The sequence below is a fragment of the Rhinolophus sinicus genome, linkage group LG12 (genome assembly GCF_036562045.2).
Source record: "Rhinolophus sinicus isolate RSC01 linkage group LG12, ASM3656204v1, whole genome shotgun sequence".
NCBI lineage: Eukaryota > Metazoa > Chordata > Mammalia > Chiroptera > Rhinolophidae > Rhinolophus > Rhinolophus sinicus.
The window spans coordinates 55,253,497-55,268,462 of NC_133761.1; the positions used below are offsets into that span (position 1 = coordinate 55,253,497).

The window sequence follows — 14,966 nt, forward strand, 5'->3', positions numbered from 1 at the left end:
TCTTCATAGCTAAATCTCTATAAAAAAAAAAAGAAAAAGAAAAATCGTCACTATTAAATAACTTTCTCTTCTCCCAAGGAGGTTCTTAAACATATACTGTTCCGCAAATGACAAGGCTTGTCAGAAACACACAAAGATAAATTTACCCAATTAAATTTTATATTGGGTAATACTTTTCCATTTCAGAATGATTCTGAAAACTAAAAACATCCACTCTTTATTACCTTTGAGACAAATGAAGCAGTAATAATCCAAAATTCTTTGCTATGTCTAGCTCTGTGGGCAGAGACTACCTGAAGATTATACGGATTATAAAGGACTTTAGGATTTTTCCGAGGAAGGCAATATACAAATTCCCCATCATCTTCCAAACGTTTCTGAAGTTAAAAAAAAAATTTTAATTAACTTGACCAAATTAAGTAGCAAAATGGCTGAACAAATCACTCAGTAAATTGAAGCAACATTAATATAGATGAAAAATATCACTGAGGAAAGCTAACATCAAATTGTGTCTAATCAAAATTCAGCAAGATCAGTCTTAAGATTTAATACATTTAATTTTCATTCTTATACATAATGTGATAAAACATTCATGAAAATTGATCTACATGCTTACTAACTGATCTACATGCTTACTAATGCATGCTTAACCCGAAGAACTTGACAACATACCTTTTACATTATATGCTGCACTTCCAGTAAATTTGTCTGCCAACACCAGAAACCTTTTGAGCATATTAAACTTATCATTTATTTTGACAATGATGTTGGTCTAGTACAATAACAATAGCAAATATTTAAGTAATAAATATTTAATAAGTATATGTACAATCACAGAATATCTTAAATTTAATCTCTTAAATTTAAGAGATTAAAGTTAGACCTTTTTAATCTCATTACAGATGCAGAAATTAGTATTTTGAAAAGTTAGGTAATTTGAGAGAAGTCACAAAGTCAGGAAGTGGCAAAGTAGGGATTTAATACAAGTCTGACTGATTCTAACCCATGTTCTGAGCTTCTGCAACATACTATAATGTCTCTTTCTTTATCTACCTGGCCTTATTGAGAAATCAGACATTCTACATTAAGAGACATTTTAAGTGAAATTTATTTCTTTTAGCTTTGAAACTTTTAACTTTTATTGATGAAAACGCTATAAGAAAGTTTAGTCTTTTCTGGATATGTAAATTTTATTTTGGAAGAACTATAATTTTATTATAGAAGAATACTATAATTTTATTATAGAAGAATTTTATTATAGAAGAATACTATAATTTGATTACAGTTTTCTTTATTATAATTTATTTATGCCTTCAGAAGCTGTTGAAGTAACTAGTTTCTAATCATTAATTTAAAATTTTAGATCCAGTTTTCCCTTTTTCATAAAAAAAAAAAATCTGTCTTCCTTGAAGACTTTATTGTTTCTTCTCAATTGTCTCAGCTGTTTCACTTTCTTATTTTGACTTCTGATATATTGTGCACCTAGAAACCTTAAGAAAACAAGTTTAAAAATTGCAAATCAAATGAAATAAATAAGCACTGACTGATGTATCGTACAGGAGCTTTGTTATAGTTATTGGCCACTTGAGGCAATTTTGTTCTAAATTGTTTCAGAAAAACTGAGGTTACTAGAAACTTAATGTGGACAAACAATATTCGAAATGGGTCATACTCATATATATGATTAAATAATCCAACTACAGAAGCATAAGAATATGAGCAAACAATTATATATTTTCAATTAAATTATTCTAATTAAAAAGAAGCATTTTTCATATTCTCAATTCTTTCTCCACAAATGAAACACCTTGTTAGAGAGTCCAAGGATACTAAGCTCATGTACAGCTATCGTTCCTTTTAACTACTCTGCCCACTATCTGCCAGGCACCATGCCACAGGCATTATCTCATTTAATTTTCCCAGCTCTCTAAGCACTACTATCTCCGTTTCAAGGTCAAAGAAAGTAAAGTGCAGAGAGGTTAGGAACTTGCCCAGAATAACACAGTAAGCGTACACATAGAGATTTAAAACTGGGTGAATCTGATTCCATTATGCATATACTTTGCCTTACTTTAATGTTGCCTCTGAACAATAACCGAAAGACCACTTATCCTCACAGTAACAGAGCAGGGACCAGCAAATTCCGGCCAGGATCAGGTGCCTCTTTTTGTACACAAAGCTGACTGGAACAGAGCCACCCCCGTTTGTCTGTATTGTTAACTGCTGCTTTAGTACCGCAATGACAGAGGCGAGGGTCTACGACAGAGACCGTACAGCCGGCAAAGCTTAACATATTTACTATCTGACCCCTTTCAGAAAAGTTTGCTAATCCCTGGTCTAGAACAGTTACTCTCAATTATGCACAGGAATCACTTTGAGAGCTTAAGAAAACACAGCTTGCCGGGCTCCAGCCCGAGTTTCTGATTCGGAAGGTCTGAGTGGAGGTGGAAACATGGATTCTAATAAGTTCCAATGTGATGCCGATGTGCCTTGCGTGGGAACTACACTGAGAATCCCGGATCTAAAGGTAGGAAGAGATAGATGGTCCTTTTCAACCTTAGATCACCTGCAATACATGAGGTCACAGAAGGCAGACCTGAGTTCTCATCACAGGTTGTACCCCTGGTCATGTGACCCTGGGCGAGATACAATTTCTCTGGAAAAGCTAATGGGTAAGGATCAAACGGAAAGCATAAGGAAACACAGAGATGATGAGACAGAAGGTAACAGCGAATAAGAGAATAACAGACTGTTACAGAAGTACATTAGTATCTCTTTTTAAACCACAAAAATAATTGATAAACATGAACATAAGAGCAGTTTCAAATTTCAGGCAGATGTCTTATCTGTTCTCTGTTCTTTAAATAAGTGAAATGAAATGATGTCAAAGACTTTTCATAAGTATTTATCATGAAACAAGACTATAATTTGATATTAATATAATAACATCTGATTTTGATGTAATACCTGAAATGAATGAAATAAAGACAAAGACAGTTTCAAATATTAACTTTCATAGTATATAACTGAATAAAATGGAATAATACCTTTAGAACAATCTTCTGAACTGCAGTTTTGGAAGATTTGTATTTCAAATTATACTGTGGTAATATTGTTTGCCAACCAAACTTTTCTCTTAACCTAATAATATGTCTCATCACATCATCATCCTCTGGTTCTGGTTTAAAACATTAAAAAAAAAAAAAGATCCTGTAAGTGTGAACGTGAGCATCACTTAAAGATACTGTGTAACAATATTTCTACATAGAGAAAAAATTTAAATGTAACTGATACTTCAAGTTTATACAGACTATATAATTAGAGGAGAAAATATAGCTTAAAATTCCATTTCAAATTGAGAAAGAGGGAATAATATTTTTCCATTTAAGAAAGATATCACTAAAGACCTAATTCCACAATTATGCAGGTAGTTAGCAAGAGACAATGGAAGAACAAAAACCATTTAGGCTTTTCTTAATAAAGACCTCTAAGCTGGTGGGGAGGCAATAGAACCAGAAAAGAAGGGATGACTATGTAAGACGGAAATATTCTTCCTAAGAATACTCATCTGATAGACAGCTTTCAGACCACATCTTTCTTGATCTCTTAGCAGCTGAGATTCTCTACTTGAAACATTCTCTTTTCTTGGCTTTTGTTCACCATCCTCTACAGGTTGTACTCTTAGCCCTTAAGCTTCCTGGGAGAAGCAGCATACCAAAAGCCATGATGGCAAAACCAACAATGCTATGAAGCGGCTCAAGATTTCCGGGCCTCCAGAAATCACAAACACTGGCTGATCAAACAACTTCTTTGCTAAGGATTAAATGAGACTTAAGCTGCTGTATAAAACAGCGTCAGACCTGGATGAGGCATTGCATGACCCTAAGAGTAAGCTCGCCTTTAAATTGTGTGCCCTGGGCACCTCATTTGTCTCACCCTAGTCTGGGCCTTGTCAATTGCTTAAGTGTGGAAATAAGCTTTAAAATGCTGGCCAGGGCTGCAGTCGTCTGATGGCCCAAGGCTTGGCTGGGGCAGCAGGACCACTGTCACAATAGCTCACGCCCACGGCTATTAGCAGGAGGCTGCAGTTTGTCACTACAAGGACCTCTCTCTATCGGGCCACCTAAGTCTCACAGGACAGCCAGCCTCCCCCAGAGAGTGAGCCGGAAGAGAAAGCAGGAGAAGCAGCCACTGTGGCTTTTGTGACTTAGTCTTACAAGTCACACACCATCACTTCCACCATATTCTATTTTGCAGAATTGAGGACTATTGCTTCCACTACATTACTTATCAGAATCGAGTCACTAAGTCCCGCCCTCACTTAAAGGGAGAGGAACAGGGCCCCACCTTTGGAAGGAAGGAGTGTTACAGAATATGTGGACAAAATGCTTAACTACAACAATGGATAACTATAAATATAGAAAAAACATAAAACCATAAATGGAAGAGAGTCACCAATTTCAACAGAGTTGTTAGCTAATGGTAAGTGAGGCAAGAGAACAGGGAAAGGAAAAGGTGGGGAGTGGCTTTAGCTATCTGTACCATTCTATTTTGTATTTGTTTTATATTGCTGCATAACAAATTACCACAAACTTGGTGTAAGACGACACAAATTTATTATCTCCCAATTTCCATGGCTCAGGAGTCCAGCTAACTTTAGCTGGGTCCTCTGCTCAGGGTCTCACAGGGCTGAAATCAAGATGCTGGCTGCCCATACCCGCATCTGGAGGCTTTGCTAGGAAAGCACTGCCTCCACGCTCCCTTGGGTTGGTGGCAGAATTCATTTCCTTCCCACTGCTGGCCAGACCCTGCTCACAGCTCCTGAAGTCTACCTTCAGACCCTTGCCATGTGCCCTCTCCACACCATGGCAGTTTGTCCCTTCAAAGGCAGCAGGATGGCATCTGCTACTGTTTCTGAATGTCTTTTAAAGGCTGGTCTGATTAAGTCAGGTGTGTCTAGGATAATCTCCCCTTTGATTAACTGAAAGCCAACTGATGAGGAGCTTTAATTAATTACATCTCAAAAATGTGATATAAAATGACATAATCAGAGGAGTGATATTCCCCCGCATTCACAGTTCTGTCTGCGTTCAAAGGGAGAGATTCTACAAGGTGTGTACAACAGAGGATGTTTCAGAATTCTGCCTACTACAACTATTTTTTAAAAAAAGGATAAAATGTTAACATGTGTTACATCCACACAGTGAGTAAATGGATATGTTAAATTATTCGACCTTTTATATTTGAAATTTTTCATAATTTTTAAAAATCCTAAGTACTCAGGATTTACCAGTCTATGTCTTCATGGGTTTACAGAAGCTAAATGAGGACCAAATTAAAGAAATGTAATTGTTAAAGGATCAGATTGTTTTTCTTTATCCAGCAGCCATTAAGCCTAAATTGTTGCTCTTTCTTACACTGATGCCAGTTTCAAAACACTACAGAACAATGTGACAAAATACTAAGAATTCTTAATGCACTGCCCCAGTGACTGCATTTGCTGCCATGAGATCAATTGTACTAGTTTTCTAATTGCATTACAAAGTTAGTGGTTTACAACAACACACATTTCTGTGGGTCAGGTGTACGGACAGGGCTTAACTGGGCACTCTATGAGGGTCTCAAAGGCTGCAATTGAGGTGTTGGCTGGGGTTGGATTTGCATTTGGAAGCTCACTAGGAAAGGATCTGCTTCCAGGTTGTCGGCACAATTCATTTCCTTGTGGCCGTAGGAGTCATAGCAGCTTTCTTCTTCAAAGCCAGCAGAGAGAGGCTCTAGAATGAGTCTGCTAGCAAGATAGTCTTCTATAATGTAATATAATCACAGGAGTGACAGCTCATCACCTGTGCCATATTGTATTGGTTAGAACCAGTCACAGGTCCTGCCCACACCCAGGGGCGGGGATTAGACAAAGGTGTGGTACCATCACACCCACACAAGTTTTGTGCTCTCTGAGGCATTTAGAATTTTGAGGATCTTCTCAAAAAAATGAAGCTTGAGTAAGTAAGTGGCCCTGAAGTTTAAGCTTCAATGGCTTTGTGATAAATCTGCCTTGGCCCAGGGTATTTCAGGGAAAAACAGAAAAGCTTTGTTTTTCCTATAAAACTTAAAACAAGAATTTCAAGTATAAAGTATAGGTATAGAAAAAAGTACAAACTGGAAAACGTTAGTGGAGGAAAAGCTGTTTAAATAAATTATCTGGGGATTTAAACTCTATGTCAAAGATGTAACATTATTAAATATAACAATGCCATAAAGTTTCACTAAAAGGATAAAACAAAACTATATATTTTAATCTTATTTCTAGTTCAACAGCCATAACCTTCAGAGATAGTCCTTAATTAAGAAGACAGTCACTGAGCAGTCTCTGTACATTTTTAAATCTGTTGAAATTTAAGTTTTCAAAAAGATTTTTAAAATTTAACAATTATTGAACAATCAAACACAAAATGCAGCAAGACTCTTTCTTCTAAAATCAGTGTCCAACATAAGCACCCACCACAGAATAATTTGGGCAAGTGCAGTGTCTTCTAAACAAGCTGGGCCAGTAACCCCACTTACCTGTACTATCGTACTGCACAAGACGTTTTTTCCTAGCTTTTAGACAAGCATGAACTTGGTCCTTTTTTTCCTTTGATTTTTCTTTCTTCTTCTGGAGAACTGGTTCTGGAGCAAGTACCTCTTGTGGAGTTCTATTTTCTTGAAGGTAGTCTGAAAATCAAACCCTTATTAACTGGATAACCAGCATGAGCTGTAGGTAAGGTCATGGTAATTCCACACACCGAGCCATATGGTTGATCATTAGAGTCTTTACACAGGCTCTGAGTCAAACCCCCTTAGTTCCAAGCTCAATGACAGGCTTTACCACTCAGTTTTCTGATTTACTTTGTAAGTTACCTGACTGCCTTACTTTACTCAGCTTTAAAATGAGGATTGTTACAGTAAGAACCTCATAGGGTGTTACAAAGATTCAATTAATTAATACATTTAAAGCACATAGTAAGTTCTCAGTAAGGTAAATGTTACTGATTTTATTGTTACAATAAATCTTTAAAATATGAATCCTAATGTGAAATCAATACATAACAAAACCCTTTTTATTAACTTTAATTTGGTAACTGAGCCCAGAAAATGTTTAGATACAAGTGCAGAAAGTAACATAGGGCCTATTTCTCATATTTTTTCTGTGACTTACCTGATAGGTAGATTTTCAACAAGAAGAATGGGGGAAATTATTGAAAATAAGGTTTTTTTTTAAGAGCAAATAAATTTTACTTTTTCTCCTCAATGATTTCACAAATATTTACATAGTGTAAGGCACTGAGCTACAATCAAATAGGTGATAAGACACAATAATTACAACCAAAACAAAACGAGTGCAAATGAAACAGCCAATATGAAGAAAGAAGGGGAAGGGAGGTGGGGGAGGGAGAGGGGGAAAAGGGGAAGGGGGGAGAGAGAGAGAGAGAGAGAGGCTGTTTAGGAGATCACAGTGAGAAAATGTGGGCTTCAGAGAAAGCTTTCTGTGAGGTAATTGTGAAAACCTTCCTTTATCTTTAACATCCATCCTAAGAGATTTCCCACCTCCTTGCCTTAACTGAAACCTAGTTATTTATTTCCTAAAGACATCAGTTACATTCAATCCTCTCAAGTAGTGGTTATTTTCACCCCAATACCCCATATACCTCAAGACTGGAAAGCGGGCTTGTTTTCTTCCTTACTCCCCACTTGCTACTTCCAAATCATTACAGTTTGCCCTCTTCAAAAAAAAAGAAATCCTACTCTGCCTTTTTGTCACAACATACTCTTTCACTCTTCGCTGACACCCACCAACTGCCTGGTCACTCAATTTGGACCCCTGGCCCCAAGGAGGGCCTACTCCCGCCATATTAGATCCGCCACGATTCCGGGAGACTAAATGTTCATGAATTAAGACCTGCCTGATACTATGCCCCTCTCCCCCACTGTGCAGACACCTTCGCATCTCGCATCTCGTCCACTTCGACCAACGGCTCCCGAGATTCCACCCTAGTGCTTTGTCACTGTTGGCATCTATCCTCCCGGCTTCCTTAATCCCAACATCACCATGTTTTGACCATCAGCACCTCCAGTTCACTGCCCCATTACTTTCTGATAATCCATCATCCTTCTATTTTTTTCCCCGTCTTTCTGTTTATCCAGCTGAGATGGTATTGTCTTTCAACAACACTCTCACCAATATCCCAACCTCGTCCTTCCTTTTGGTCTCGTCTATATGGCAAAACACCAGCCGTGGATGAATCCAACTCTTACGTCTCTGTGCCTACATCCTACAGCCCAGGGCTGTTCCAGGAAGGCTCACAAATGGGTGGGCTCATAACCTCCAAAATTCATTTTAATTAACCACAAACAGACACTAAACACAAACCTGAAATCCTAGTTTACCTGCTTAACCTGCTCTTCTGGATTTTTAAATGGCTATTTCAGATTTTGTACATGCTCCTTAAATCTCCAAGCCTTTCCCTTCTCATCTCTCTACTTCAACTGATCCCATTCCCTACTTTCCAGGGAAAATAAAAGGCATCAGATGGGAATTCCTTCAGCTTGCCATGCCACATAAGCCAACCACCACACATCTGCACCTGTCCTTCCCTTCTGCCCTACTGACTGATGAAGGGCTGTTTCTCCTTCCATCCGAAACTAATGTTGTCCTCATTAGACCCCAACCCCTCACGCCTACACTGTTAACCACTCCTTTTTTCTACTGCATATCCAAGCAGCTCCGACCTTAAATAAAATCTATGCCTAGACCATATCTCCTTCTCATTAGCAGTCTGTAGCTTGTCTTTCTTCACAGCCAAACTTCTCAGAAGAGTTCCAAATGATCATTACTCTATTTCTTCATCTACTATCCACTTCTCAGGTTTCAGAACTCCACGAAAACAGCACCCAAGTGACCATATCCTATCCCAGTCAGTAAATCCAATGGATGTTTCCTGTCCTCATTTTACTTGAATCATCAGTGTTCTTTGATACTTTTAGACCATTCCTTCCTTTTTTATTGAAACTGACAAATAACAATATATCAGTTTCAAGTATCCAACAAAATAATTGATATTTGTATATACTGCAAAATGATCACAATAAGTCGTTACAATCCCTCACCACAGTTACAAATTTTGTGATGAGAACTTTTAAGATTTATATTCTTAGCAGTTTTCAATTTACAACACAGTATTAACAATAGTCCCATACTGTATATTCCGTCCCCATGACTTATTTAGTTTGTAACTGGAAGTTTGTACTTTTGACCACCTTCACCCATTTTGCCTGCCCTTACCCCCACCTCCAGCCTCTGACAACCACCACTCTGTTCTCTGTACCTATGATTTCGGGGGTATTGTTTCTTTGCTTCAGATTTCACCTGGTATCCTTTTATTATTTGTCATATGGTATTTGTCTTTCTCTGTCTGACTTATTTCACTTAGCATAATGACCTCTAAGTGCATCCATGTCGCAAAGGGCAAGATGTCCCTCTTTTGCATGACTAATATTCCACTGTGGTGTGTGTGAGTGTGTGTGTGTGTATCAGAATTTTATTATTCCTTCACCATGATGGACACACAGGTTGTTTCCATGTCTTATAAATGATGTTGCAGTGAACATGGGATAGAATGTATCTTTTCGTTTCCTCTGGATAAATATCAAGAAGTGGAATGGCTGGATCACATGGTAAAAAGGAAGCTGAGATAGAAGATAACAGATGGATGCCAAGGTCCTGAGGTGCCCCGGGTAGCCGAGGCGGAGCTCCAGAACTGAGGCGGTGGGATTCACCTCAGAGGAGAGCAGGCAGTTACGCCCTGAGACAACTACGTGCTGCAGGTGGCCCGGGGAGCTGGACGTTAGGTGTTTCCATTTAATGACCTCTATTTTTCATTTTCATTTTTATAAAGTAGGATGCACAGTCAAGTAAGAGAGGCTAACAGTGAAAGTGGGACAGCTTAAACAGAGGTTGTGAGTAACGGGAGGGAAAAGCTAAAAGGAGACAGAAAAGGATACCACGCAGCACTGAGGGCCCCACTGCCGCTAGAGACCCAGAATTAGGAAAAAGAACCAGCTGACGTGATTGTGTAAGTTTTCTGCACAATGGCTTGGCACCCCAAGGGTTACAGCAGAGAAAAGTGACAATTACATTGCTTAGAGTTGAAGTTTTGCCAATCCAGGTGCAGAGGAAAGAAATGGGAAGATGGAGTTAAATCTCCCCGTAACAGAGCGGCTGATCCAGGAAGACGAGACTGGAGAGCCAAGAGTAATCTTGGTAACAGTGAGGATATAAGAGCTGGATAAAAAAGGAAGGTTAAAGAACTTGTGGTTAACTATGTGGTTAAAGAACTACATATTGGAAATGGTAGGATTTGGGATAGGGAGAAGGAAGACTAAAAACATGGAGGTATGTGGAAGTGTCACCATGTGGTAGACATGAGCACCAAAGGAAGTCGCAACATCGCCAGGGGCCCTGGGGACCTAGAGACCACGGGCCTGCCCTTAGGGTCTTCACCTCGGGATAAAAAATGAGATGATACACATGAGAGAGTGATTTGAACTGGAAATTGCTATAGAAATGTCAACTATTCTTGGTGGTGGCCACTGTTCTTTTTAATATTACGATCAGTATTTACATTATGCTCCCTTTAAAACGCAAGGTATGTATTTGAAAATACTGCCAATTGCTATGACTAATGAAATTAGTAAAGTACCAAACCTCGCATTTTGAAAGTATGTGTTTTCTTAATTTAATGCTAAGAAAACTTCTTTCCATTTCCATAAAAGAAAATATAAACAGCATGCCTGGATAGTAATCATCCTGATAAATTTCTTCTGTTTCCTCTGACTTTGAGGGTGCAGAAAATGTACTAAATGTTTTATATTTCAACGTTTCCTTTTCTGTTGTTTCAGCTGGCTGATTCTCTGATGGTGTGACATATTCGTAAATTTGCTCTTCATATTTTAAAATTCTAGTACAACAAAGAAAATAAGATAGTACGGTTAACATTCTCCATAGCTTAAAGTTTAAATCTTTATTCTGCACTTTACAATATAACATCTATCCTTTTAAGCAATTTTTGATGGGCACTTTGATAAGCAGACCTGAGTCATCAAGTGTCGATTTAAATGCTAAACAGACCTAAGTGTATCTGAAATTTTAAAGCTGGAAAGGACTTAGGAATGTTCATCTAATTTTAAGATGAAGAAATGTAACTCAATTAAGTCAGTGGCAGAATAAGGTCAGAATACAATTTTCTGAAATTCAATACTCATATATTACCCTCCTTTATAAAATAACAAAGGCAATCACCAAAAACCCATATCAGGATTAAAACCAACATCTTTTCACAATACATTAGCCAGCTGGCTACTTTGTTAAGTGTTGGAAAAACCTTTTCATAAGAACAGAATCTAAAATCACTGCCTATAATTGACTTAGGCCATGGACCGCATTTTTACAAGGCAGAGGAAATTCAGGGTTCTGTAGATCCTCACATATACTTGTCAGTGGGAAAAAAAACAACCCATTGGTATATTAAACAAAAACATTTAGTCATATGAATAAGCAGGCAATATTTCAAAGACAAATAAAGCACAACTTCTTTGAACTTATTTATAGCTAGCTTTATTAGGTATTCTTAAATCCTTTTCCTCTGAGCATTTTGTGAGTTCCATTTGGTTTATAAACACCTTGAACAGTTTCTTTTTCAACAAAATCTCTATCCATATACTTTATTTATTTATTTATTTTTGTACTGAAATGTCTACTGTTTTCTTAACAATATTTAAGATTTCTTTTCACATTTCAAATAGTAATCTTTTGTGATTTTGCGTGTTTTGAAAATATCTTCTGGTTTGGACTTATCTTTTTAATTTCTTGATAAACAGAAGTTCTTAACTTTAATATAATCTTATTTATCTATCTTTGTCAGTATGGTTTGTGTTGTTTATGTCATCAGAAATGTTTCCTTACTCCAAGGTGATGACAAACTTCTTTTATACTTTTTCTTAATAAAGTTTTGCCTTTCACAAGTCTTGTAATTCATACATAAGTCCTTAAATCTTTGAGTTTGGGGTACGGTATGAGGGGCAGATCCGATTTCTTCTCCTCCTCACAAGGACATACAGCTGTCACAGCACCATTTTTGGACACCCCCATCCTTTCCCTCACTGACCTGTAACACCAAGTCCATCATCACTCAAAATGTATACAACGATCTGTTCCTAGTCCTTTATTTTTATGTGTCTATCTAACCTTGTTTCTATATCACACTGCTATAATTGCTATAGTTTTGATAGCTGTAAGTTAAGACTCCCACATTTTCTTTTTCTTAAAGAGTGCTTACCTATTCTTGGCCCTTTGCTTTTCTATATGAATTCTGTTGCGTTCTCAATTAAATTTTATAATTTTCTCCATAAAGGTCAAAGACATCAGTTTAAAAACAATTTTTTCTACGTACCTTATTTTCATTATTACAAATGGTAGTTATCACTTAATTACATATTTAATCTATTGCTGGACTATAGAAATGTAATTCACTTGCATATACTGATTTTAATCTAGCAGTCTTGCTAATTTCACTTAATCATAAAACTTTAATTTTGTATTCTCTTTGTAAACAATTGCATTATTTATGAATGATTACAGTTTCTTTTTCAAGCCCTATAATTTCTTTTCTTTTTGTCTTTTTTTCCCTTCTTTTTTGTCTTATTGCCCTAGGACCTATAATAGGATATCGAATAGAAGCGGTAATAATGAGCATCTTTGTCGCTTTTCTGAATTAAAAGGAACACTTGAGTACTAAATATGATTTTTTTGCTCTAGGTTTTTCATAAATGCCATTAATCAAGTAGTTTGCTAAGAGTTTTTATCATTAAAGACATAGAATTTTGTTAAATGCTTTTCTTCCTCTAATTAACGGTGATTGATATTGACAGATTTTCTAAGTTGAACTAACCTTGCATTTTTGAGGTAAACTACTCAATTTGATCTTGACATGTCACCCATTTTTCTACACTGCTGTAATTTGTGGGTTAATGTTTTATTTAGGATGTTTTGCTTCTAAGATCATGAATAAAACTGACTTTGAAGATTGTATAAATTATTGTCACAAATTGAGTTAGGGACTATTTTCTCTTTTTCTATTCTGTAGAAGTTGTATGTATAAGACGAGAATTATCTATTTCTTGAATTTCAGTTATAACTTGTAAATCTGTTAGAAACTCAGAAACTCCAAATCTGTCTGTGCCTGATGTGCGTGGTATGGGAAGGGAGGAGGAGTGGTTGTGGGGTGTTAGTGATTAACTACGAATTCAGCAATTTTAGTGGTTCAAGGACAGTTCATCTTGTCTATTTCTTATTGAGTCTATTTTGTTTACTTACGTCTTCTTTAAAGTTTCCTATTTTGTGTAAGTTTTCAACTTGTGGCCATGAAACAGTTCATCTTTTTAATCGCGTATCTATTGTACTTATCTCCCCTGTCTGATCTAATATCAGTTACGAGGCCATTGCATGCACTGCAATATGGTACATCATTCAAAGTGTGGCCCCCGGGGTTTATGTGTTAGGAGGCGATATGTAACGAGAATACACTGTGAATCGTACTTCCTGGAGTTGTGCAGTGTCACAACCCTATCTATTTGTAACTTCTTTTTTTTTTTTTTCTTGGTCACTCTTGTCAAAGGTTTGTCAATTTTATTGACAACAGTTGCCTTCGTTGGTTTTCTCTATTTTATCTTTGATTTCCATTTTGTTAAGTTCCAATAATCTTTATCTCCTTCCTAAAACCGTCTTTGGGTTTATTCTGTTCAGTATGCCCTCCCTAACTTCTTCAAGTAGATTGTTAGCTCATTAATTTTTCAGCCTTCTTTGTTTAATATAAGTTTTTATGACTACAAATTTCTCTCTAAACACTGATTTAGCTCTATCACAGTTTTTGCATGTTAATACAATAGATTAAACTCCTTCCTTTCCGCTTTCTTTTTTTTTCTTTCTTTTACTATATATTAAGTTCTAAGTTTTTTCTAATTTCCTTTAGGGGGGGTCTCCTCTTTTCACCCAAGAGTTATTTATAAAAGCGTTTGTTTTTCACATAACCATAAACCTCTTTTTCACTTTTTTGGCATATCTAAGGTCAGTCTGGGGGAAGGAGCCAGCATCCAGTGTTAATTTGCCTCTCGTCAGGTCCCACTCCCCAAAAAACTAAGGTTTTCTGCACTCCAGAACCCTCATCCAGTCCTAATATGACACTTTACATTTCTCATTGTCAGAATGAAGTACCACTGGCCATATATTATTGAAATTTTTATTTTATTATATCTTATTTTACCTTGGTTTTGTGTTGTTTTTCTCCTTGTTCATGTCTTGATTTATTGTTGTTGCATCAGTGGGTATATATGTCGCCATATTTTTTTCTGAATAAAACTATGAAGTAATGGGCTGTAAAAAAATTTTTTTAAATACAGAAGATGATGTCACAGCTATGACTATAGGTTTCAAAACTGCATATATAGTTCCCACCTTCTCACTGGGCTTAATTTAATATCCCCATTACCTTCAAGTGTTTCTTATGCATAATATAATTTCCAGACCTTTCACTATGTTAACTCATCGTTCTCAGGACAGTCTGTGTTGCCTATTGCCTTCCTCGCTAAGGCAGTTTTCTCCTTCTTACATTGTTGAGTTTCTATAAATACTAGGTTGGTGCAAAAGTAACTGCAGTTGAAAAGATTGAAAATAACTGCAAAAACCGCAGTTACCTGTGCACCAGCCTAATACAATTCTAACTTACCTTAAATTCCATACTGAAGATAGTGATGCTTTAAGATCATCTCCTCAGGGAAAATCATCAGAAAGAACTCAGCAGAGTCAATAGCACTGGCAGTCTGAACTGTTGAACTCGTTTCACCATTCACTAAGCACTAATAGGGCCCCATCGGTA

The 14,966-nt window shown here is 36.9% G+C and overlaps 1 protein-coding gene across 3 annotated transcripts in view; it reads right to left on the reverse strand.

Annotated features, from left to right (window-relative positions):
- The window catches only part of DNAH14 (dynein axonemal heavy chain 14), a 202,746-nt gene extending 188,315 nt beyond the window's left edge, over positions 1-14,431 (reverse strand). Inside the window, exons 1-5 of one of the 3 annotated variants that reach the window (XM_074316462.1) lie at positions 14,355-14,431; positions 10,853-10,994; positions 6,562-6,709; positions 3,048-3,178; positions 225-377 (exon numbers count right to left, since the gene is read on the reverse strand). In XM_074316462.1, the coding sequence (XP_074172563.1) occupies positions 225-377; positions 3,048-3,178; positions 6,562-6,709; positions 10,853-10,994; positions 14,355-14,431 (651 nt within the window). Of the gene's footprint in view, positions 1-224; positions 378-3,047; positions 3,181-6,561; positions 6,710-10,852; positions 10,995-14,354 lie in introns of all 3 variants that reach the window. The other 2 variants (XM_074316463.1, XM_074316464.1) reach the window with 2 other exon arrangements.
- Positions 14,432-14,966: the final 535 nt, after the last annotated feature.